Genomic DNA, 26,191 nt, shown 5'->3' with positions numbered 1-26,191 from the left:
CAAGCCCATTACTTGTTCACAACGTAACTTTCGATCGTCTTTTTGTCGAACTCATCCTCAGTTTCCAAGATCGAGACAATAGCCAAAATTTGTTCAAATACATGTCCTCCGAAAATGCTTTCAAAGTGTTTGAGATTGAACTCGGGTTCATTTTAATTTTATGTGCTTGACACCAAAGGAACAATAACTTTTTCCCGCGTGGGCACCTATCTCCGCTTCATCAATGTTAGAAGCACTTTCGTAGTGTTGGTATTCTGTTCTTTTGCCCATGAGAAGAATCACTCGAAGAAGATTGATTGAGCTATAACTTTCTTATTGCTAGCTGTAGCTATTTTTCTTGAGCTCTATGCAATAGTTTTACTTGTCTGATCATCAGATTGGACAGATCTTTATCTGACCAAGCGTCCAAAAACTCGAAAGGCCATTGCGCCTTTCCAGCGTCGTAAACATCTACGGTGGTCAAATTCCTTGGCACAGCACAGCTTACTGAGCTTTTGCCTCAAAAGCATGTCTAACGGAGCAGTTTCAGATATCCCATGGTCATGCAAGGGCCAAGCTCGGCGGGCGATAGAGACACTGGTACTGCCAAGCCCAAGAGGAATACTAGTACATTATCTCAATAAATTAATGGTTGATTTCAGCTTTGTAATTTCCTTTCCTTTTCTGGTTTAGTGATTTGATGTTTGTCCTTTGCCCTTTGCTTCCCTGTTGAAACTTGAACGTCATACCCTTTGAAGGAAAGGGAAGTCCTTCCTCAAACCTTGTGACCCTCCAAATAAAAATCCGACAATTTTTGGTTTGTGACGGGACAGTATTTATACTTGGAGAAGGAAGAGAGGAGGCCCAATCGCAGGAGAAGAAGAGGAGAGAAGGAAAAGGCCCAACCGAGAGGAAAAGGAGAGGAGGAGAAAAGGAAAGATAGTAGGCCCAAGAAAGAAAGAAGGGGAAGAGAAGAGGAGGATAGAAAGCCCAACAAGCTCAACCGGGCCGGGAGCAGAAGGAAATAAAAGAGAAGAAAATGGCCTAATTGGGCCCAACCAACTTAACCAGGCAAAGAAGAATACATGACTTAAATATTTTGATCAGACAAGTATTTTGGGACAAACAAGAATAGAAGGCAGAACAATCTCTTTGGGATGGAGGGAGTATTGCTTTATTCCAAAAAAATGTTGTTTTTTCTCATCAATCTTTCCATAATATTTATATTTCATTTTTTTATTTTAAGATAAAATAAATTGCAAAAGAATATAAAATGAAGAAATAATTAGATTTTGAAATAAAAGAAACTAATTAATTTATTTCCCAAAACTAAAGAGACTAATTTATAATTTATATAAACACTTTTTTCTTGTTTTTTTAGGGGAAAACAACATGTCGTTCTCATGTAACTTTTTTATAGACAATCAATGGCAGGTATCAGAATTCCTGGCTTTTGAAAATCAATCCTTTCAGCAAAGGGACGTCTAAGCTAGATGAAAAAAAAAAAAAAAAAAAGGCATGCGAGGTGTTGCTCAATGTGGCAAATCGGTGCTATTGGACGCGTGCATCACAGTTGCGAAAATTATCAGATGACAAAGGTGAAAAATGGAAGCTAATTAGTAATTAGTAATGTTATCCTTTGCCATACAAGGCAAAGTCACAAGTTCTAGGTCTAAAAATGAACTCCATACATAAACTATCTATTCTCTCTGTAACTTCATTTTATTAATTTTTCTTATCTTATACATTATTTTTTTCTTCTATATTTCCTAACTAAGTTCAACATTGAAAGATTTTTTATTCCAATAAAGAACCGGTTTTTGAGAAACAACTTAGGCAGAGATAAAGTTCTACATCCAAACACACCACTCCATCAATTTAGGAAGCAACAACGAATTTCCATCTGAAGTTTCCCGTGAATTCATCGGCAAATATGTGCGAAAATAATGTCATTCTCAAATCCTCAGCTACCCAACTCGCCCCCCCTCCCCCCTATATATATATATATATATAAAAAAAAAAATGTACCAAATAACTCTCTCATTTGTAATGCTTTCCATTTTGGATGGTAAAGTGATCACTTGTCTAGAAAATTCCATCTTTCAATCATATCAGCGTAAAAAACAGTTTGATTCTTTAACGAAAAAATAACTTCCGTCTCTATTGGTGATCTTAGCTTTGAAGCAACAATACGATAATATTCATCTTCTTTTGACCCCTCCACTAAGGTAAAGAGCTATCATTCCTCTAATAGAATTCATACATTTATCTATTAAGTATATGATTCAAATCAAAAGAAAAGGTGATGAGCTTTAATCTCCAAGATATTTAAGAATAAAAATGATGTATTAGATCATCAGTTAATTTTTTAGTTCAAATTAATAATTTGATCATTTTTTTTTTAATTAAGATATTTAATGACTTAATAAAAAAAATCATGTGGTTAGTAGCCGATAACTGGTAATATCTTGTAAGCCAAAATAACTAGTAGCTAATGTCTACAAAATATATTCTTTGATGAAAATAAAGATATTCAGATGTTTAAATTAGTAAATTTATAGGGAGAAAAAATATAATAATATTTTAGAAAGATAAGTTCTAAAAATATATATTTATAACTCATTAATTTATTTTAGTTATGTATGGATGCACCCATTAGACCAAAACTATAAACAACCCGATCTTGTTCTCAAAAACCTCATGCTACTAAACAAAGCTAGCTCAAGCTAAAAGTCACCCGGGCAATAGTACAAGGACTGCATTTAACAATAAATTCCAAGAATAAATAGAGTATATTTATCAATTATATTTTATAAAATGAAGATTGTCACCACTTAACAAAAAATTTCAAGTACAAAATAAAAATTGTTCAAGGCTCTACTTGTCAGATATATATATATATATATATATATTATTTTTTTAAAAATCTAATTATAGTTTTGTTGAAGGCTCTCATTTAACTTGAACCGGCTATGCGGCTATTATTTTTTAAAAAAACTGATTACTTTACTTAATTTAGTTAATTTGTATTTTATGCTTGCAGTGTAGCTCTTGTTGCTGTTTTTTTATGGTTGTTTAATATGTAGTCTTTATAATTAAATTGTTATGAGTTTGAATTTTATAATTTTTATTTATTTAATAAAAATTTATGATCTATACAAGTTTCAAGTTTAAATGATTTTTACTTAAAGGGATATATTAAAAAATAATATAAATCATATCATAAAATCTTACCTAATAACTTAAATTATTAAATTAAAAATATTTTTTTTGACAAGTGACCACCACTAGAAAGTTTAGGGGACCCTCGATGGAGAGAATACTAGACTTGATAATTAATAATTTTATAAACCAAATAACTTTAAATGAGACATCACCACCTGAAATAACATGGTTGGAATATTAAAATTCCTATTTTTAAGTTAAGTGTATAAAATATTTTTGAAAAATTTTATTTTTTATTTTAAATTAATATTTTTTATGTTTTCATATCATTTTGATATTTTAATATCAAAAAATAAATTTTAAAAATTAAAAAAATATTATATTAATATACTTCTAAATAAAAATTATTTTTATCATAATTTATTTATATGTAATTATGCACTCCAAAAAGGTTCTTGGACGGTTATACGCAAAATGAAAAAATAAACGAAATGTTTTTAGAACTTTTTTTTGAACATGCCTTTAGAACCTATATATTCCTCAATATCTCTTTATAAAAGTTGTCAGATCACTATGTACTCAGTCCTCAACTAAGAATATCATTTATGATGAGAAACCAAAGATCAAGTAATGGATTAATAAATATCTAATTCAAAAAAATTAATCATTTATCCTTGTAGTTTTTAACATCATTTCTTAGATTTATTAGGGAGATGAAAGTATAGTTTTAATTTGTTGTATTTGAGAGGCTAAAAACTAGTAGATTAAATAAGAAAAATAGTGAAAATAGATATTAATTTATTTAAAATTCGAATAAGAAACTTGATGATGCAGCTAAATTCCTTCTTAATATATATACTTGGGCTAATAAAAAAAATCTTGAAGATTAAGGTCAAGCCCAGCAAAACAAATATGATCCATGAACATGCAATTACATACCCTAGTTTTTACTTTTAAAATTATTTTTTATCTAAAAAAGTTTGTATCTGTTTTTTTTTTTATTTTTTATGATTTTGATATGCTAGAGTAAAAAGTAAATAAAATTTTTTTAAAAAAATATTATTTTAATATATTTTTAATTAAAAAGCATACTACCCCATGTTACTGAAGGTGTACATGCTGAAGGTTGCAGGAATTGCGTTTCGGTTTTTACCTGATCCAGTTCAAATAAATAATGCATTAGAGGTCGGTTCTGATGAGCTGGTTATTAAAGTATTGCTTGTTAACATGGTAGAAAAAAACAACAATAGGGAAAATCAAGGAAGCTTTTAGCCATGTCATGCCGGAAAGACTATTACCAAAAAGATTTTTTTGGTTATATTAGTTACTTTTGTAGAATTGTAGATATACAAGTTTTTATTTTTTTTTTCACTCCTCCATAATATGATAAACAAACTGAATTAAGAGATTGTTCAATCGTATTCTCTCAAATTTTAGTTTTTTTGTATATTTTTAAATTATTTTGATATACTAATCTCAAAAATAATTTTTTAAAAATAAAAAAAATATTATTTTAATTCATTTCTAAACGAAAAATACTTTGAACCACCACCGTTACCACAATCTCAAACAGGTCCTAAGCACATTAAGATTGATTGTCATCTACTCGTCATCATCTCAAACATGACACTATTACTTTGTCTTTTGTTTATCTTTTTTTGCAAATTATAGATTTATTTACTAAGTTGTATTTTATTTCTCGTTTTTGTTTTTTAATTGGAAAACTCTCGATACTTATAATTATCATATCGTGAGTTTGAGGGAAGATGTTAAGAAATATATGGTTATTTTATTTTATTTATTAAAGATAAATATTTTATTTTCTTTTTAATTTATCCTATAAATAATCTCTTTGTATTTAGATTAAATTTATTTATTTAGATTATTGCGATTACATTATACAGTATTAATAAAATCCTAACCTACTCCTCTTTTACTTTTGTATTTCTCTTTATATTTTTGGATTGTTCAACAACTCCTTTCTTATTTTTATATTTCTTTTTATTTTTTTTAATTGTTCAACAACCGCTTCAAAGTTCAGCTTTGATCAACCTGTGTTTACAGTACTCTAGCGATCGATTGCTACTCGGAAAGAAGGCTAAGAAAATTCCAGCTTTGAATCATACCAGCATAAAAAACAATTTGATTCTTTAACGAAAAAACAACTTCCATCTCTTTTGGTGATCTTACCTTTGAAGCAACAACACGATAAGATTCATCTTCTTTTGACCCCCACACTAAGGTAAAGAGCTATCATTCCTCGAATCGAATCCATCCATTTGTTAAATACATAATTCGAGTAAAAAAGAAAGGCAATTCCAATCGATTGAACATAAAATATTTCTTGGACTCCATGCAAGGATTAGCACAGTCAGCTCACTAGTGAGTATCCCATCTAATGAAGGAGTGGAAACATGGATAGTCGAGGAGGTTACATTAGACTAGAAGAAGAAGAAGGAGAAGAAGAAGGAGAAGGAGAAGGAGAAGATAAATCTACAGATCCAAGCTTTGCAGCTTCATTTCTTGCAAGATTATATAAGCCAAGATCATCCCTTCCATATAGTTCCATGTTACAAAAGACACACAGTTCAAAATGTAACTTTCTCGGCAGAGCTATAGATCGCAAGAACTAGCTACGCCTACAGATGTATAATATATGCCCCGAGGAAAAGAAGACATATGGCTCTAGATGGCCTTCTGTTTCTCTTAGAGCTTCTTCATTTACATGAAGTACTGGAGACTATTTATTAATTGTACAATAAGTCAATACATAATTAACCTCATGTAAGATAATTTTTCTTCACTAGTTTGATGAACTCTTTCTGATCGATGTATCCATCGCTATTTTCATCGCCAACGAGGAGTGTCCACCAGGTTCTAAGGCCGGCGAAAGACTTCCCTAGGAGGTTGTAAGCACTTTTAATCTCCTCCCTGCTGAGGAGACCATCTCCGCTGGTGTCAAAATGATTGAAGATTTTAATCAAATACTCTTCACTAGGCGGAGTTGCAAATTTAGCAGCCCTAGTGCAACCTTTGCCAAGATTTTTGGAGTGATTCGTCCAGGGAGACATGATTAATTTAGTGGATGTTTAAGTATATGGGTTGTGTTAAAACAAGAAACTGGACTATCGGTATTTGTTGCAAGTATTACATGTAGCCGAGGGTTTATATAGAAAGCCTCTCTAAAGCTAATTTAACGTTCAAACTTATCTTGAATCCGATACCAGACAATGTTTGGGTCGAGTGTCACCCAAGTCTTATCCTCACACCCTCTCTTCTTTTTTTCTTTTCCAGACTCACTAGTGGTGGATTTCTAAGATAATATTTGATTATTTTGTTAAAATATTTTTTTAAAAAATCAGATAACTGAGACGGAGAAAATAAGAACAGAGTTGTGTTTAGTAACGTTTTACATAGTAAATGTTTTTATATTATATATTTGGTTGATGAAACACAAGACAAAATAAAATGCATAAAATTTTATTTTTAATACGTATTATCATCAAACTTGCTATATTTGAACTAATAATGACTTTAACTTATAATGAGTATTAGTTTTTTTTTAACTAGCATAAAATGTAAATTTCTCTACTCATTAAAATCATGTTAAAAAAAATATTTTAATAATCATAAAAAAAAATATTTCTCTGCTTATTTTATAATTTCATAAAATGAATTTTTTTAAAATGTTTTTAAATAATTACCGATAAAATATCCGTCAGTAAATCCGTTGATAATAAAAAAATATTATTACTAATGCGTCTATTCCGTCAACAAATCTGTCGGTAATTATATTTTTTTATCAAAGGATTTACCGAAAGATAAAAAATTACCGATGAAAAATTCATTTGCGGATCATTTCCGTCAATGATTTCATTGGAAAATTAATTACTGACAAAATATGTGTCTTACGCCGATAAAAAAATTCTGTTTGTAAAACTATTAAATCTTGTAATGATTTAATTTATAAAAAAAATTACTCTGATTCACTTATTTTTTAATTGTTATAAATTATTAAACTATATAAAATAATTTATTATTTATTTTGAGAAATTAAATTTTCTATATTAATTTGATGAAATTGAAAAACTATTTAATATAATTACATTCTTAAAAGGTTTTTTTTTTAAATAAAATATTGATATATGTGTATGAATATCCATCGCCGTGTGTGTATGTGATAAAACATATTTAAAAAATAATAAAATAAAAAATTGAAATTATGAAATGCTTTTTTTTTATAACATATTCATCCTTTTTGTTCCTCTTTTTTAGAAAGACAAAAAAAAAATGGTTACAAATTATCCATTAGACAAAGATAAAATATAAAAATGTATTTATATCTTCATCTCCATGACCATATGCATTTTTATTGCAGTTGCTTCGTCTCTTCTATTTCAAAATTATCAAAAACCTAAAACCCATTAGCTAGTGTCTTTCATTCGAATAATAAATGACATTTTTTCCATTCTTATAAAAATTGATAAAGCTTGCAATATGGGGTAAGATTATCTTTTTCAAGGGATTCATTAGATATTACAGGATTAATTGGGAATAAATTAGTTCTCACATATTTATTTTTGCACATCTCTGAAAGCAAAAAAAAAAAAAAAAAGTATATCTTTGGTGTAGGATCTTTTTTGTCCTTTTTCTTATTATTTGCGTACGGTTATATCCTTTAGAGCAAAAAAAACATTAAAACTGCACATGGGAGCTTCTTTGTATTCGTGTTTTAATTATGAAGTTATATGATTAGCATTAAAATAAAAACAAAAACTATAAGCATGGTTTCAAGGGTATTTTTGGCCTTTTCTTATAGTTTTTTTGTTATTTTTGGGTTGATCAAGGTGTTGTTTAGTCATTTTAAAAGATTAAATTTTATTTAAAAAAAATATTGCAGCAACTTTAGTCTTTTTTGTTAAGTTTTCTTTTGAAAGTCTGATATTTTTTATCTCAATCTCATGCCGCAAGTGATGATTAGTTGAATTAATACAAGTTGATTTAGTTTTTTTTTTTTTCGCAACCCTTTTTTTTAATTTTTTTTTTTTAGTTTTGGCATTTGGCATTAGATTATTTTCTCTGCTTTGTGATTTTTTAGTTTCTAAGGAATTGCTTAAGTACCTATCATTATATTCATCTGATAATCTCAATTGTTCAAAAAAAAAAAAAAAAAAAAAACAATTGGTGTTAATTGGAAGCTATAGTTAACTGTCACAAAGAGTATTTATAGAATGAAAGACAATTTTGAATAATTAAGATAAATACATGAGCAAATTAAGGTAAAGAAAGATTGATAAAAACAACTTCAAAATCAGTATAAAAACAAAATTAAGGAGTAGAAACATGGATAGAGAGGTTGCATTCATGTCCAAGCTTTGCAGCTTAATTTTTACAAGATTGTATATGCCATGATCACCCCTTCCGTATAGTTCCATATTACAAAAAGACACAGTCCCATATGTGCCTTTCTCGGAAGAGCTGTAGATCGCAAGCACTCAAACTAGCTAGCTAGTAGTAGCTACGACCGATATACCTCATATATTTATGCCATGAGGAAAAGAGAAGACAGATGGCTCTAGTTGGCCTTCTGTTTTTCGTAGAACTAAGTGGAGACTATTTAATTTTACAATAAGTCTATATATACTCTCATTTACCATATTTTTTCCTCGTTAGCTTGATAAACTCTTTCTGACTGATGTATCCATCTCTATTTTCATCGGCAACGCAGAGTGCCTTCAAGGCTCTGAGGCCGGGGAAAGACATGCCCAGGATGCTGTAAGCACTTTTAAGCTCCTCCCAGCTGAGGTGACCGTCGCCGTTGGTGTCATAACGATTGAAGATTTTATTCAATTGCTCTTCACTTGGCGGAGGTGCAGAAGTAAGAGGCTTACGGCAACCTTTGTCGATATTTTTGGGGTGATGCGTCCAGGGAGACATGATTAATTTAGTGTAAATGGGTGGTATTAAACAAGAAGCTGCACCGTCGGTGTTTGTTGCCAAGGGTTTATATAGATAACGTTCAAACTTATCTGGGCTCTTTTTGCAGGCGGTGACCGAAACTTTACCGAATAGGGTTCCTTGTGAGGGCCGAGTATCAGCCAAACATATCCTTACATTCCCTTCTTCCTGTCTGTTTTTTTTTTCTAGGATTATTTCTTATTATTTTCTAAGATATATAGTGTTTGGTTATTTAAAAAAAATAAAAAAGAGAAAAATAATCATGATAGAAGAGAAAAAATGAAATAGGAGACAAAAATATTATGGTGGTACGGACATCGTAGTAGTATACGAAACAAGAGTGAGTGTTGTTGTATTCTATTTAGTTTACAATGAGGATTTTTATCACATTCAAGAATTTTTTATTATCAAAAGTATTTTTATCTTTTATGTTTTGAGATAACTAGGCAACAGCATTTTGGCAATCGACATCAAGGACCAGTCGAAGATGCTTGGGCAGTTGGGCGGACAGGTATTCAGATAAACACATATATGGCACAGCAGCAGTATAAAGGGGCTGGGAATATTGATCACCGCCACTTGTTAGTCTGCGGACCATTGACCCGGGGAATACTTAGCCCTGATCATTAATAATATATTCTTGTAAACAAATAAATATAAGTGAGACATCATGGCCACCTGAAAAAACATTGTTGGGATTCAAAGCAAGTAAAATAATTAATCTTAATCTTGCAATCCCAACAAGGTGGACGGTCATGCGGAATAAAATTGTTCTTTTTACTTTCTTTCTTTCTTTTCTTGTTGAATGGGTCCTCTGAGAATCTACATATGCCTCTCAATCTCTAGTTTAAATCTGTGAAGATTTTGCATGATTTGTTGATTGAGTTGAGAAAAGGTATGTTTGGTGATGCTGTGAATGATGCTTTTAAAAAATAATTTTTAATTAAAAATATATTAAAATGATTTTTTTTATGATTTTTTTTAAGTTTTGATATTAATACATCAAAATCATCTAAAAACACATGAAAATATCAATTTAATAATTTTAAGATGAAAATATCAGTTTTGATTTTTTTTTTTTATTGAAGCACCATATAAAGTCAATAAAAACAAAATATTAAATTTAATTTCAAATTAACTTAATGTGAAATTATTAAATAAAAAATAAAAAAAATATACAACAAAACAATTAAATAAAAAAAAACATCATGGATAAATATTGTAATTTAAAGTAGATTGCATTTTCATTGTTTTTTTAATATTTTTTTTATTTTGCATGGCCTCACATGCTCATAATTTTAAATACAGATTCATGACATACTAAGCATTAATTTTGAAAAATCACCCTACAACTATTAATTATATAGAGTCTGTTTGGAAATATGGTTATGATTACTTTTCAAAGTATTTTTCACTTAAAAATATATCAAAATAATGTAATCAAACAAAAAATTGATCATGATTGAAAATCAAACATGAAAATAAAGGAAAAACTTGAGCAATCTACTGTTAATTTGAATAATATTTCCACTTTTTAAATTGTATTGATAATAATTTGACATAATTTTTGCTATTTGCAACATAATTTATCAATTAAGTAGAGTTTATTGTTTCAAAACAGAAAAGATTAACTTTTTATTTAAAAGAAAATGAAAATTCAGTAAACTCCGGGAGATTATTTATCTTTGTTTCTCCGACAATACAAACTTTTCTTCCAAGATATTAATAAAACATAACTTTGAAGACACCTAAAGTGGATAGATCCTCGTATAAAAACGTGGCATGGTAAGGACCAGTGACCACCACCGGGAGGTCTGGTGGACCCGCGACCGAGAGAATACGAGGCCTGATAATTAATATGCTTGTAAACCAAATAACTAAAAGAGAGACATGACCACCTGAAACAACATGGTTGGAAGATTCAAAGCCGAAGAAAATATTAAACGTAATCTTGCACCCCCAACAAGTTTCTTGGACGGTTATACGCTAAATTAATTAATTAAAATATTTTTATTCTTTTTTAACATGCCTTTAGAACCTATATATTCCTCAATATCTTTTTATAAAATTATAAATATTTTGCTTTTTTAAAAAAAAAATTTTGCTAAGAGTTGTCCAATCACTATTCACTCAGTTCGAAACTAAAAATAAAAGGAGGAACAAATATCTTTTATAACCTGAGATCAGGTAATGGGTTAGATATTTAATCCAGAGAATTAGTTTTGTTGTATTTGAGAGACTACAAATTAGCAGATTAAAAAACTAGGCAATTTCCCGTGTTTTCGCGGAACCAAAAAACAATTACAAGTAAAAAAATAATATCTAGGATAAGAGGAATTTTTTTTATATAATATTATAAAACTTAATAAAATAGACTAAATCTAAAATCTCTTCCTCATTTTTCTTACTCAAAATTTAAGTTTCAAATTAAAGTATATAAAAGTTATTCTTATATTAACTTTGCAAGTTAAAGCAAACTCATATAATTAGTAAAAACATAATTTAACTTAAAAAATATTTTTAATATGACTTATCTAAAAAAAAAAAAATTGAAATAACAATATATTGGATCAACTCAGGTCAACTTAGGTTAGTCTGCTAAAACCACAACCTGAATTATTAACTCCATTGAATTTAATAACTTTATTTTTTAATATTTTTAATTATATAATAAAAAAATAGACGTTTACAAATTCTAATACCAACTCAATATCTGGATTTTTTTAAAACTACGATAACTTTATAAAAAAAAATTATAAAATCTAATTCTCAATAAAAAAAAATTTCTTGAATCATTTTCAATTAATCATTATGGTAAAAAAAAAATAGATGCTTTAAAAATCAAGCATCAACTCAATGATAATATTTTTTAAAAAGATTTTGATAACCATATAAAAAGTATATCAAAATAAATCATGAAACTTAATTTTAAAATCTAATCAAAAAAGAATAGACGATGGTAAAATTCAGCACTAATATAATGTTGGGATATTCTCCCGAAATTATGATAAATAACAAAATTCAATTCTCAATAGATTTAATTTTAAAATGTGGAATTTAAAAAAAAAGAAATAAAAAAAAAATGTGAGAGGGGAACAAATGATTTCCCCACCTCTTTGTTAATGAGAAACAAAGTGAAAATTGATATTAATTTATTTAAAATTAGAATAAGAAATTCAATGATGCGCCTAAATTTCTTCTTGATATATGTACTTGGGCTAGTAAAAAAAACTCTCGAACGCTAAGGTCAAGCCCAGCAAAGCGAATACGATCCATAAGCACTCATGCAACTAAGGCCTGTTGTAACCTAACTTGATTCCTTTCATATATTTGAATTATTTTTATCAAAGTCAACAGTTGGCTAGATTTGGATTTGGCCCTTTAGGTTTATTCGGTGTCTCAATTTTATTATAGAAATTTGATTTGTATCAATTTATCCATTTTCATTTAAAATAGCAACAAAAAATATGTAAAGATTTCAATTTCTCTCCTAAGTAAAACATTTCAATGAATTCCAAAACATGTTAAAATTGAAAGAATAAACAAGTTGAAGTTTAAAAATTAAAACAATAATAAAATATTTTTTTATCTTAAATACATTAAATGTGTTGAAACTCAAAAGTTTTAGTTTTTTTTTAAATAAAAAAAATACTTTGAAAATATTTCTGTTCCAGCTGCAACTTCTAGGTGATGGGCCGCCTGTCATATGGGGTGAGGCCCAATAATAATTTCCAATTCGTACAGTGAAACGAACGACCAGCGCCACAAAATCTGACATCACTCGATTTCTCAGGAGACCTTAAAAATCAAACTCTCTTCAACTCGCTGCCCTCTCTCCACTTCAAAAAAAAAAAAATGGAACCATCTAAACCCTCAAACCCTCTCTTATCTCTCTCAACAGTCATCCACCAACACTGCTTCCGTCTCGGTGCCGAATTCTCAGCTCGTGTCAGCGACACCACTCGATTCCTCGCTGGCAACTTCCCTCCACCTAGCCGGCTCCGCCTGGCCCCATCGCCGCCGTTCGCCTCTGTATCGCAGCCGAAACAAACAGCTAACACCGCCAATCTCAGCTCGGAACACGTGGCGAAAGCTCTGGCAGGAACAGCCGTTTACACAGTGAGCAATTCTGACAATGAGTTCGTGCTTATCTCGGATCCTAATGGAGCTAAGTCCATTGGCTTGCTTTGCTTTCGACAAGAGGACGCTGAGGCATTTCTTGCTCAGGTATTGTATTTCTATACAGTTATACGCACATACATACGCGTACATTGTCTATGTTCTGGTGGTGATTTTTTTTTTTTAATTCAGGTTAGGTTGCGGAGAAGGGAATTGCGAAGCCAAGCTAAGGTGGTGCCTATTACACTTGACCAGGTACACTTCTAGCTCCAATTGATGGATTTTGGCGTGTATAATTTTTAACTCGTATAAAACTGGGAAAATTGTAATGGCTAATTTATTCAAAATTTAATCCTTCCTGCAGTTATTTGAACGAAAGCTATAGTGTGGTTTGTCTTACTTTAGAGTGCTAAATCGTATAATTTGGTTGATGCTATTTTCATATTTTCCTTTTATAAATCTTGCAGGTGTACATGCTGAAGGTTGAAGGAATTGCATTTCGGTTTTTACCTGATCCAGTTCAAATAAAGAATGCATTAGAGGTTGGTTCTGATGAGTTGGTTATTAAAGTATTGCTTGTTAACATGGAAGAAAAAACAATATCAAAAGGGAAAGTTAAGGAGGCTTTTAGCCATGTAATGCTGCAAAGACTACGTTCTTCATTCAGAATGAAAGCATTGACAGCATATCTTTGTTTCTACAAATGAGTAAATCATTTCATATGAACTTTCAGTTTTTGATGTCGTTTATAGTGTAACGTTGTTGCAGGTTCAAGTGATTTTCTGAGTTTGTCACTGTTTGGTAAATCTTGTGAGTTCTGACGGGCCTTGGATGATAATGCCTGTCTAGAGAAGTGTATTCAGCATACGACTTCCATTTATATTGCTTAGGTCCTTTTATGTTCTTGATTTAAGGATTTTGGAAGTCAAAGGGAAGCAGAAGTGGTGCTTGTTGTTCAGTAATAAGAAAGTATGGATGGGGTTTACTTTTCATGTGGGTTCTGGGGTTCTAGGAAGGGGAAGCTTTAATGAGTAGGGTAGCAATTTGAAATTTCAATCACATTGTTTTAACATGAAAGGCTGCATGTTGACATGACTGTACAAGCTGAACTGCATTAAACTAATACTCAATAATAGTCTTTCATGTTTATCAGCTCAAAGCTGCTGGTGTTAGGAGTGGGTTTGATGGAGTTCCTGTTTTCCAGGTATGCTATCTGACTGGTTTTACTTATAAGCTACCCTCATTTCTAAAAACTTATTCCAAGCATCTGTGAGAGAGGAGGGGAAGTGAGAAGGGTGTTACTGGGATTAATTTTTAATGAGTCAATTTTGAAGCAAATCATGCCCCAGCGTGATTTGCAAATTTAGAAAAATCTCTAATTTTAATTGGTTGTAGAATTCATTTATGTTGTTTAAAGCTTTCTAAACACTAGAATTAGGTAAATGGTTCTGAAATGATTTCATTTCTACTAAAATCTAAGTTTCCAAGCAGCCTGTAAATGCATTAGATAGTTGGCTAATATGTTCAGATGTTTGCAAATGCATACAATACTGGGTTTGACTTATCATTTGATCTGTGAAGTTAGTCTTGCCATTTGAGTGGAAGATAAGAAGTGTTTGGACCTTCTTCAGGGAATAGGAGTTTGATTTTAGTGAGTCTTTGATTGGTTTTATTAGCTAGAATGTATTTCTTTCTTTTTTTCTACGTTGATCATGGAATCTTTCAAGGTATCAGAAAGTTACTGCATAAATAACCATCAAAGCAAATAAATAAATAATTTTTTTTACAAAATAAATAAATAATCTTGTATCTTACATGAATTGATTTTCTACAACATATTATGCATATTACTGGCAACGAAAGACAAAAGTATGGGGATTATTCTTTCCCCTGATGTTTCTGTATTTGACTGTCTGCACCTGGGCACAACTGTAATTCATTTATTAAAATATATGTAAACAATTTCAAATATGTTAGTCATCTGGTGCAGCCATTTACTGCGGATTGTTACTTATTTGGGGAAGTAAAGATACATAAATTATCAAATGGTGCCCCAACAGCAATGTTTTAGTATATCATTTGCTGTGATTCAAGTACAGGAGTCAACCAGGAGAATAAACTTCCAAATGTCTTTTGGGAATATTGTGCCAAAGCACTGTTTTCTCATGAAATCTGTGTCTGCAGTCGGACCAACTGATTGTGAAGAAGAAAAGCAAGAGATACTGCCCGGTATATTTTCAAAAGGTATGTTTGATCCATCAAACTCCCTCGGGATGCCATTAGGATTTTCAGCATGCATCTTTTGTGAGATTGAGCTATGAGTACACGGATTACCAGCTATATGCCTCCTGCAAATGCAGGAAGATATAGAAAAAGAACTGTCAAAGGTTTCAAGAGCATCAAGGGGTCCGAGTCTTTCTCAACATATTATGGTATGATTCTTTTTTACCATATGTTTTTCTTTTTGTAGGCATGACATTTTCTAAAGCATATTTTCATACTGAAAACGTATTATAGCTGATATTGACTTTGTGCATATACCACTGTATGGTTTATTTTTTAACAGGTCGGAAGTTTAGAGGATGTTCTAAAAAAAATGGAGGTAATGCATTTAAATTTTGCATCAAGCACACATCTGATAACAATAAATTAGAATTCAGTTTACTTCTCTTTGATCTAATACAGATTAGTGAGAAGAATTCTGGCTGGGAAGATCTGATTTTCATTCCACCGGGTAAAAGCCATTCTCAACACATTCAGGAAATAACTAAGGCATGATGCATTGCATTCATTGTTCTGGCTGACTGTAAGAATGGATATCAACAAGCAGCAGGGATTTCGCATCTTCCGTGCTCATGATCTTTATGAAGCAGGTTGGCAATTATAGCTATTCATTTATTTTCCCTCATTGTCCCTTTATTTTTTTTGCACGAGACAAGTAGATACTAAGTTTCACCATGTAAAATTGTTTTTCATAGATGTGGTCTAGAGTAGCTTGGGATGCAACGAAGGGATTCATTTCACTTTGATAGAAGAATAACATGAAAGAATGGACCAACAAACATGCAATTCGGTAAAAGAGGTGAGTGAAATGTTAACACTGAATGCTCTACTTAGAGGAACTCAAGGCACTGCCTGTACAGTTTGATGGTTCCGATAATTGAAAATTATCAGCAGACTATTATTTTTTATCCCTTCATGAAATGGAAATGGCTTTCAACAACCACAACCAATTTATCGCATGAGTAAGGATCTGGTAATTTCCAAACAATGTTTTTACTGGTAAGGGTACCTTCTGGAGATGTTTGATGTGGAAAGTTATTCTTCCTTTTCCTCCTTTTTTTCCCTCTCCTTAACAATAAATTGGTTGTTCGATGTCAGTTTCGAAATGGAGCAGGATTAAGTATACATTTCATTACATAGTCGGCATTGAATTTTTTTTAATTTGAGGAAATTAACAGATCGTAGGTTGATATGTTCAGCTCGCCTTTTGATTTTGCTATCTTGCGGTTTACAAGTCGCCTTACAACTACATCATGATTTGTTGGCAAGTACTGCCATAATGAAATATTAGATTTGATTACCCTTCAACTGCTATATGATAACCATGTCCATGTGTTGAATTGGATGGTGTTTCTTATTTTAAAAACCAAATTAATATTATGGAATCCTCCGTCGTTAGGTAACAATAATATATTTGCCAATAATGCTTAAACCAAGATGAGTTACAAATCACTAAGAGCATTGGTTTACCCGCTTATACATACATCTTTTGGAATACCAGCAACTAAAAGGTGCATCAATGTTAGATAAAATGGATGAGTGATCTGAATGGAGGGATCTTGTTATTTAATTTGAATCCTGTGATTTAGCGATCGGGATCGAAATGATAGAAATTCATTCTAAAATTATTTCGGTGATAGATTTATTTTCATGTTTTATCTCTGATTTTTTAACTAATTATGTTTTTGTTTTTATCATGGAATTCTAATCATTAGCAATGATTTATCTTTTCAATAAGAAGCGGCTGTTTCCAATTTGAATTTGGAAAGGCATTCTCAAGTCACAAGTATTAAACAGAGAGTAAAAACGATTGGGATTTTCTTCCTCTGTCTCCGCGTTCACAGCCATGGATCTTTGAAATACGGCATGATCCTTTCTCACAATCACGAGCTAGGAAATCAATAGGTCATCTGCCTAATATTTTTTTAGTCCACGATCTCGGATGGTCTCATTGTCTTTACAGATTGACGAGGCGGAATTGTGATGGTTTAACCACACTCGGCTCGTGTTCGTGTTTAACATGATCCGAAATCCTTTTAATGAGTTGTGGAATGCTGATATCTGACCTAAGCCTTTTCTCCTATAATGATTTGGACAATATATTAATAAAGAGATAAAAATTCATAACGGACAGAAGAAAAAAACGACAATTTATTGCATGTCAGACGTTGACAGGGCAACCAAAGAGTTGTTGGGGGAGGGGGGCTGCTTGGTTGCTAATTCTGAGAATCCCACGTTTCTGAAATTACTTTCCCGACCCCTACCTGTAATTTTTTTATGTTACAGCGGTCTATAATCTACTTGCTACAAGACTTGGTTTCTAAACTAAGTAGATTAACTTCTTTAAAATAAAAAACAAGTTCAAAATGATACTATTTTGAAGAAAAAAATTAACTAACATCAATCCAGGTTTTTGATTGGATATACTTTGTCGACTCTATTTAATTTTTGTAAAAGCTAACCTAAGCTGCATCGATTGAATTCTGGGTGGACTAGTGGTCCACAGGTTTAAGAAACTTACAATCAAATAAAATTGGAGCCCTGCATTTTTTCGGAGGAAGATGCAGCAGTATCCCCATCGTATTCTCACCAAGGGAAAACCCTGAAATTAACGTAGCTTAGAAAGTTAATTAGACAATGGCAATTTTAGTTTAAAGTTGAGAGGTCAGAAAGCTGGGAACCACATCTGTATTTGGTTGATAGACATGGATGGATGAACAGAATGACGAGGGCAAGGGGGCATATTGGGGATTTTGAGAAGATGATCTAGAATTATTTGCACCAACAGCATGCCAAAGAAGTATAGTTTAATGCGATCCGTCTAGTTTGTCCTCAAGGCAAGAAAACCCGAAGCACTAATTGACACGTGGAGCTCTATAAATGGCCACTCATCCTTTGAGTTTTACTCTAATTTCGCTCTCCAACTCCTCTAACCACGACATCCATGTATCATCTGTAGTCCTAAAAATTGCTGATAATCAAAAGCTAGGGGAGGTAGTTGAGATATATATACGAAGGCCCCCTTTTGAGGTACATCATTGTTTTTCTCAAAGATGGCTGAGGGACTCAACCTTCAAAAGCTAATGAAGACTGCACCTTCAAAAGCTTTGGTTATCAGAATCAATTTGGTTTTCCTCGCTTTCTTTCTTGTTTTCTATGCATCCCTTCTCCTCTCGCCATCTTCTTCAGTCTATTTTGAGAATGCAGCATCTCTCGTTAAGTGCTCATTGAGAGAGTGCCATCACAAGGTAAGGTGAGCCTAGACAAATTAATTCATAATTGTGTTGTAGAAGTTTGAGGATGTCGATTAAAGACATGCGTTTTTTTTCATTTCCCATTTGGTTAAACTTGAAATTTGTAGGCAGAAAATGGGAGGGGGGTGAAGGCAATCGTGGAAGAGACGAAAGCCAATGCTCGAAGAAATATGACCAAGGTTGAGGTACCGAGCTTCATGAATGGGATGAGAAAGGGAAAGAAGATCGGCATGGTAAATATGGATGAAGATGACGTTACCGGCTGGAAAGCTCATGGAGAGACTATACCTATCGGTTTTGAAAGGGTGTCTGAGTTTTTCAAGTGGCCGGACTTGTTTCCTGAATGGATTGACGAGGAGGAAGAAACAGATGTTCCATCCTGTCCAGAAATACCAATGCCAGATTTCGAAGTCTATGACAACCTGGACTTGGTGGTGGCAAAACTACCATGCAAGTATCCTGAAGAAGGATGGAATAGAGAGGTGTTTAGGCTCCAAGTTCACCTCATAGCAGCGAATTTGGCCGTGAAAAAGGGTAGGAGGGATTGGAATTGGAGGACCAAGGTGGTGTTTTGGAGCAAATGCAGACCGATGTTGGAGTTGTTTCGGTGCGATGATTTGGTAAAACAGGAAGGTGATTGGTGGTTCTATGAGCCGGAGTTGACAAAGTTGGAACAGAAGGTCTCGTTGCCTATTGGGTCTTGCAAACTGGCTTTGCCTCTCTGGACACAAGGTATGTTCTGCTCCTAAAACAATCCTAGTATCAAGTGATGCTTTCCTTGCCTTTTCTTGTATGAATGCTTCTAGACAAAGTTATAAAATATGGCCTGCCTCATAATCACTGTAAGTCCCAGGTTGCACCTGTGAATTCAAATCAATATCATTTTTAAAAAAAAAATTAAAATGTTGAAGTTAGTTTTTTTTTTTTTTTAAAAATAGTTAAATTAGATTTTACTTGAATTTTAATCAAGTTGCAAGTTCATTCACTCAATTGACTGGACCAACTCTGAACTATATTCGACACAGAACCTGACCCGACCAGGTCTCGTGTCATCGGGTTGGGTTAATCTTCCGAAGAAAACCAGATTTAATAAAACCTGGGTTCGTTTAAAGACAAAAGAATAATGACTATGACGCGTCAGGTAGGGGTCGAACCTACGACTTTCTGCTTAGGAAACAGACGCTCTATCCACTGAGCTACAGACGCTTCGATGCTCTTCGGTGCTTTTGATATAAACATCCAATGAGAAAAACTAAGTCTGTTGTCTACCGAAGCAATGAAGTTACAATGGCTAGAGATATAGTGAAACGACATGCAAATGTTTCTTTAGTTATATTGGCAGCTGGTAGGCGCCATGTGGACGTGCCAACAACTCGCTAGAAAAATATTCTTGTTTGGTGAATTATAAGAAAGTGATGCGGTAGTTGTGTTTTAGTTGCCTTAAAGTAAATATAGTGGAGCCAAGGCTATTATTTCTTAATTGTATTTATTGGCTAATTAACTCTATGATAAAGCGTTTTCAACTTGCAGGTATTAACGAAGTCTACGATCTCTCCAAGATTCAAAGGACAACAAGAACTACCAAACGAGAGGCCTATGCCACGGTACTCCATTCCTCGGAAGCCTACGTCTGTGGTGTCATAGCCCTTGCCCAAAGCCTTCTCCAAACGGGGACCAAGCGTGACCTTGTTCTTCTCCTAGATAATTCCATCTCTGAACCCAAACGGGATGCTCTTGCAGCAGCCGGGTGGAAGATCCGATTCATCAAAAGAATCCGAAACCCTAGAGCTGAAAAATACTCGTACAATGAGTACAACTATAGCAAGTTTAGGCTGTGGCAGCTCACTGATTATGACAAGATCGTCTTCATAGATGCGGACATCATAGTTTTGCGTAACCTTGATATCCTTTTTCACTTCCCTCAGATGTCAGCTACGGGGAACGATGTATGGATTTTCAATTCTGGTATCATGGTCATTGAGCCATCAAATTGCACATTCAAAATATTAATGGACCGACGCAAGGAGATTATTTCCTACAATGGAGGAGATCAAGGGTTCCTTAATGAAGTTTTTGTATGGTGGCATAGATTACCGAGAAGAGTGAACTTCTTGAAGAACTTCTGGGCTAACACTACCAATGAGGCTAGTGTCAAGAACGAGCTCTTCGGGGCAGACCCACCGAAAGTTTATTCCATACATTATCTGGGATTAAAGCCTTGGCTTTGTTACAGAGACTATGATTGTAACTGGAATATAGGAGATCAACGTGTTTATGCAAGTGATGTAGCGCATCAGAGGTGGTGGAAATTTCACGATGCCATGGATGAGAAGTTGCAAAAGTTTTGTGGGTTAACAAAGCAGAGAAAAATTGAGTTGGACTGGGATAGAAAATTGGCTAGAAAGAGTCAGTTCAGTGATGAGCATTGGAAAATAAATGTTACTGATCCTAGAAGGGCTCATTTGATATAAAAATTTGTAGCAAGATTTCTCTCTTTTCTTATAGTAATTTCTTCCTTTTTTTTCATATTTTTGTATTTTATAGAGACATATATGTGGGAATATTTTTCCCCATATAATTTATGTGTGAATAGGGATTTACAAGGGAATGGATAAGACCTTTTAATTAGGATTAATTTACTTTTACATTTAGATATCCATCCAAGCATTTGATGGTAACCACATGATGGCGATTTCACTTTGAAACAAGAAGATATATAATTTGTCTAGGTTAGGAGAACTACTCTGTCAATTTGTCAATACTCAATATAAAAACAAGAATGTAAAAGGATTGTTGCGAGTTTAAGCAAGCATGAAAAAAGAAAAAGCTTTAGTTTAATCTTTATCAATCCAGATTAATCCATCCAACTTATTATCTAAGTTTTGAACCCGTCATAAACCAAAGATTAACTTTAATAACCTTGCATAAAGCACAAGAAAATTAATTTAGAACCAACTTTCTAGAAATAGCTGACTTCAATTTGTGTACTTAAATATCATCGAAGCAGATTTGAAAGTTCTTGCACAGTAAAATGATAGTATGCAAAGCCATTATTATTGATAATATTTAAAGAAATGTGAATGGAAAGTATGGTTTGGCAATCAAATTAGGTGCACCTAACTGCCACCACAATAATCATATTCATCTGGAATTTCACCGCCCTATGAATACGATATATATATGGTGATCTTTAATTATTATCGAATCAATATAAAGTTTAATAATTCAACCACCATTAGGTTTAGAATTAGCCAAAGAAAAAAGTTGAGCACTTGTGTTCCATTATAGATGTATTATGATCCTCGATCACTCGGAAGAACTATCTGTTCTTGCAATCTGTACATTTGACAGCATTTTTTCCTTCTTCCACCATCATGCATGATGATGCTGGGATTCAGCAGCTAAGCATATTCCATATATTTAATTTGGCTATTATAAGGTGATTTTTTAAAGGGTAGACCTTGGCTTGATGGTCATCAAATGCATTATCATGGGATTTTAATATCGAAACAATGTATGGTTAGGTTATTATATTTTTTGCTCTTTTGTTCTTGATCTGATATCTCAGTTGATTTTAAGCAATGGGAGTAAACGTTCTCCGTTTCTCAGGTTCCCAGTTTTCTTCTGGGCGAGTGCGTTGACTTCAATCGCGTGGCTGAATCTTTCAATCCAGCTCATGAAGTCATTTCCAGCCGAAGGGATGTGTTTATCAAAATGGTTTGGAGCTTTGGGATTGTCTTGTCATTGCAAATTCACAATTGAAACAATCAACGATCCCTATAATGCAAAGATCCAAGCCTGTATTTGTGACAAATAGTGGGCCAAACCTCACGTAGAATTTAACAGTTGCACAAAAAGAGCCCAATTGACATGGTGAAGGATCAAATGGAGAGGATAAACGATACTACGAGAAAGGGGAAATACAAGAAAAGGATGAAAAATGTTATCCTTGCTTTTAACAAAGACTAAAGCTTGCGGCATTTTTACTTTGCATAAAATCATTATTTATTTTCTTGCAAATTTTCGTGGATTGGAGGAGTAATTTTTTTTAAAAAAATCAATTTGACTTTGCATAAAATCATTATTTCAATTTTTTTAAAAAAATCATTATTTATTTTCTTGCAAATTCTCTAACTTTTTATTTGCACAATTAAACCCTTTAAGCCAAAATTAATGGCATATTTTTTTGGGAGGGAAAGCTCAATTTAAAAATAAAAAACTGAAGTGAAAAACACAAATAACATGAGTGGTGCTTTCAAATTTGTTTGTGAAATACATTTTAGTTTTTTAATTTTTTTTGTTATAAGGTGACCAGTTCCCTTTAATTTATATAAAAAAATATACTCTGATACCAAACTTTATTTATCCTCATTTTCTTTTTTTTTTTTTTCATGAAAGGAAAGAGAAGAGTCCTTGGATTTTCATGAGAAAGGATAAAGCTCTTTGTTGGTAACGATTCTGATCTCCAAACAAGTTAAAATTTGTGTTAATGAGTTTCGAGAGGGTCTTATTATTGCTGTGTTAAGCCTTAATGCAGTGAGAGATGTGTAGTTGTCTATATTTCTTCTTTTTTTTTTAAGTAGGAATGTACACCCTTTTAAAAAGGAAAAAAAACATAGCAAGCCTAGGCATGTGTGCCTAGGCTTCAAAGCCCACATGTTATTTTCTTGACTTATTTTTCCTTTTTAATAATGATTATTTTTTAATTATATTGGGTATCTTTAATTTTTCATGAGGTTATTAAGCTTTATTTATAATATTTTTATATATTTCATATAAATTAATCTTTTTCTTATAAAATAAAAATATTTATTTCTTATGATATTTTTAATAAGTGCAACCTTGCATGGTCTTTTTTTTTTATTCAATAATTTTATGTGTATGTCAATTTCTATTACAAATTGATTTTAATAAATAAATTCATTAAACACAACCAGATAAATGACTCATGTTATGCTATTAAATATCTTGATTTATATTTGTCTTATAATTTTTTTAATTTTATTTTTATTTATCATCATTTTTTTCTGTCAAATTATATTAATCACATGGTCTAAGTTGCACAATATACATGTAATCTTAACATGTTTTAGGTAAAGATTATGAAGTTAACATATTAACCCAGCTTTGCCCATAGCAATTTTTTTTTTCAATTGTTATCGTTGAATTTCCCTCCCTCCTTTAAAAACATTATCGTCTCTTTTTTTCTCAGGTTAAAAAAATTGGTCCGGCTCATGGCGTGGTGTGTCACCAATTTATATATTAACTAAAAACTAAAACAATTTGGAGAAACCAGCTGCTTCACTTTATTAATTATTATTAATCATTACAAAAAACTATAATAATTCAAAGGAATCCTGAAGGAGATGCTTTTTTTTTTTTTAATTTCATTTTCTGTTTTCTACAAGGACATGACTTGTGAGAGGTGACGGGTTCAGGCTTAGCATCCTCGTTTTATGGCTTAAATCAATCACGCCAATAACGGATCTAGGATTAGGACCAGAACTCGGCCTGACTTTTATGTCCTTCTCACTCGGATTAGGACTAAGACTCGGCCTGAGTTTATGTCCCTTCTCACTCGGATTAGGACCAGCACTCGACCTGAGGTTTATGTCCCTTCTCGCTCGGATTAGGACCAGAACTCGACCTGCGGTTTATGTCCCTTCTCACCGAGTATTGAAGCATAACATAAACAAGCCACATCAGCATCACCACCCCAAAGCTTAATGGACCACCGATTCTATCTGGGCTCTCCGTGCTCGGGCATAATTACTCTCTCCTTTTGGCTTTGGATGCCATGCAGATTTCTAATTTATCCAAGGATATTGCCTGATCTCTAAGAAACCTAGTCGACTCCACTAGCACGATATTTAAAATTTTTAGATGAGTCAGCCGACACATTAATCCTTAAAAAGACCTGGTTGACCAGTCTGATCCAGTGCATACACACTCCCATTTAGGCTTTAGATGCCCCCGAGAAGATATGCTCGAACCCAAACAAAGAATGCTTTGATTCAATCTTTTACATTAAATACTAATATGAACTTCTTGCCATAATTGGGTCTACAAAACAGTAATAAGACATGTATATATATATATTTTTTAAGAAATATTAAATTAATATCGTTTTAGATTTTTTCTTGTTGTAATTCGTTGATTAGATAAAAAAAAATTATTTTAATATATTTTTAATTAAAAATAAAAATTGTAATTCGTTGATTAGATAAAAAAAATTATTTTAATATATTTTTAATTAAAAATAAAAATTACCGCGCTTCCTTTTCCACTTCTCAATGTAATTATCTAGTGCCAAGGTACCTTAATCCAATCGGGTTTACTCCAAAAATCGTGGAAGTGCAGCACCGACACCTCGGGATTCATTTCTTTCACTCTTCAGACTCCAATGACAGAAACTACTTTGTCTCAGAGAAGCATCGAATTGCTCCTGGATTATTCAAGATTATAGGCGGATCACATCAGGTTCGGGCCCACTTTACGAGGGAGGGGTACTTATGTCAATCGACATTATCGGCTTTCCTTTTTATGTCCCCAATTATATTGACTCCGAGAATGTAAATTACAAACACTGGTCACCCACAGGAGTGGCTGAGGTGGGTATTTCAGTCTTTCGACAGAAACAAGAGAGTTTCTTCATTCTTAAGGTCTCCACTGTCATGTCATGCACGACGTGAGACGTGGGCGGTAGCTTTGTTTATGCTAAGAAGCGTTTTGTGACGTGGATGGGCTTCATTGGCTATTACTTTATCTATTTATTATTAGATTACTGTCACATTTAAAATTTTAAATTGGAATATGCTTCTTCTTTTGCTAAAGTACTCAGCAATTTATTCCATCAATTCACACTTTTTGGACTGAAATAGTGATGGTTATTTATTTAAAACACAAATAATCATGTAATTAAAAACAATGCAATGATATGATATCACCGTGGTGAAGAGCCAAGTTTATTTGAGTCCTTGTAGTTTTATAAATTTTTCATTCATCCCTTGAAAAATTATAAATTTGCTCCTCAAAATAATTATAACTGTTGCAAAAAAAGAGCCTTCATGATTCAGCAAAGGATTAAAATAGTGTTCGGTATAGTGGATAAAGATAGATTAGACATGACAATTTCTTTTGAAGTTATATGATGTACATTTGAACAATATAAAAAATAACTTTTGTTTTGTTTAAAACTGTTTCAATGGAGAAATGTTTGTCTCTCTAGAAGAAATATGACAAACTTATTCAATTCTCTGCATAAAAATTAATTCGGGTTGATTATTAGGTCAACATAAAAACAAAAATAATAATTATTATAGTTTTAAATCTCGATTAGGGATTGGCTAAGAGTAAGGCTCGGGTAACGGATTAAGTTGACCAATGATCTGGGTCAAAGTAAAGATAAAAATAGTTATTATTATAATTTGAAA

The 26,191-nt window shown here is 32.3% G+C and overlaps 2 protein-coding genes and 1 non-coding gene across 4 annotated transcripts; 2 read left to right on the top strand and 1 right to left on the bottom strand.

Annotated features, from left to right (window-relative positions):
- Positions 1-12,889: 12,889 nt before the first annotated feature.
- Positions 12,890-16,444, top strand: LOC118035661 (protein TIC 22, chloroplastic). Its single transcript, XM_035041271.2, has 9 exons — positions 12,890-13,329; positions 13,414-13,476; positions 13,689-13,763; positions 14,375-14,425; positions 15,406-15,465; positions 15,582-15,653; positions 15,788-15,823; positions 15,907-16,094; positions 16,200-16,444. Exons 1-8 carry the CDS (start codon positions 12,958-12,960, stop codon positions 15,997-15,999), a joined length of 822 nt encoding a protein of 273 aa, XP_034897162.1. The 5' UTR covers positions 12,890-12,957; the 3' UTR covers positions 16,000-16,094; positions 16,200-16,444.
- A 2,003-nt stretch (positions 16,445-18,447) lies between these two features.
- LOC118035675 (UDP-glucuronate:xylan alpha-glucuronosyltransferase 2) lies at positions 18,448-21,284 on the top strand. Of its 2 annotated transcripts, none has more exons than XM_035041289.2 (3): positions 18,448-18,752; positions 18,866-19,490; positions 20,289-21,284. In XM_035041289.2, the coding sequence occupies exons 1-3, from the start codon at positions 18,558-18,560 to the stop codon at positions 21,227-21,229; spliced, it is 1,761 nt and encodes a 586-aa protein (XP_034897180.1). In that variant the 5' UTR covers positions 18,448-18,557; the 3' UTR covers positions 21,230-21,284. The 2 variants fall into 2 exon arrangements, with proteins under 2 accessions (XP_034897180.1, XP_034897185.1); XM_035041294.2 differs by having other exon boundaries at positions 18,618-18,757.
- Positions 19,892-19,964, bottom strand: TRNAR-CCU (transfer RNA arginine (anticodon CCU)). The gene has a single exon. It is a non-coding gene; the product is annotated as a tRNA-Arg (tRNA).
- Positions 21,285-26,191: the final 4,907 nt, after the last annotated feature.

This window comes from Populus alba, chromosome 14 (assembly GCF_005239225.2).
Source record: "Populus alba chromosome 14, ASM523922v2, whole genome shotgun sequence".
Lineage (NCBI taxonomy): Eukaryota > Viridiplantae > Streptophyta > Magnoliopsida > Malpighiales > Salicaceae > Populus > Populus alba.
This window is presented reverse-complemented; position numbering and strand designations above follow the sequence as displayed.

What these genes read in the sequence shown, in the direction of transcription:
- LOC118035661 (XM_035041271.2), top strand. Translation starts at nt 12,958, where the DNA reads ATGGAACCATCTAAACCCTCAAACCCTCTCTTATCTCTCTCAACAGTC. An exon ending in CTGAGGCATTTCTTGCTCAG is followed by an intron (nt 13,330 to 13,413) that starts GTATTGTATTTC and finishes TTTTTAATTCAG; the next exon opens with GTTAGGTTGCGGAGAAGGGA. An exon ending in GCCCGGTATATTTTCAAAAG is followed by an intron (nt 15,466 to 15,581) that starts GTATGTTTGATC and finishes CTGCAAATGCAG; the next exon opens with GAAGATATAGAAAAAGAACT.
- LOC118035675 (XM_035041289.2), top strand. Translation starts at nt 18,558, where the DNA reads ATGGCTGAGGGACTCAACCTTCAAAAGCTAATGAAGACTGCACCTTCA. An exon ending in TGAGAGAGTGCCATCACAAG is followed by an intron (nt 18,753 to 18,865) that starts GTAAGGTGAGCC and finishes TGAAATTTGTAG; the next exon opens with GCAGAAAATGGGAGGGGGGT. An exon ending in TTTGCCTCTCTGGACACAAG is followed by an intron (nt 19,491 to 20,288) that starts GTATGTTCTGCT and finishes TTCAACTTGCAG; the next exon opens with GTATTAACGAAGTCTACGAT.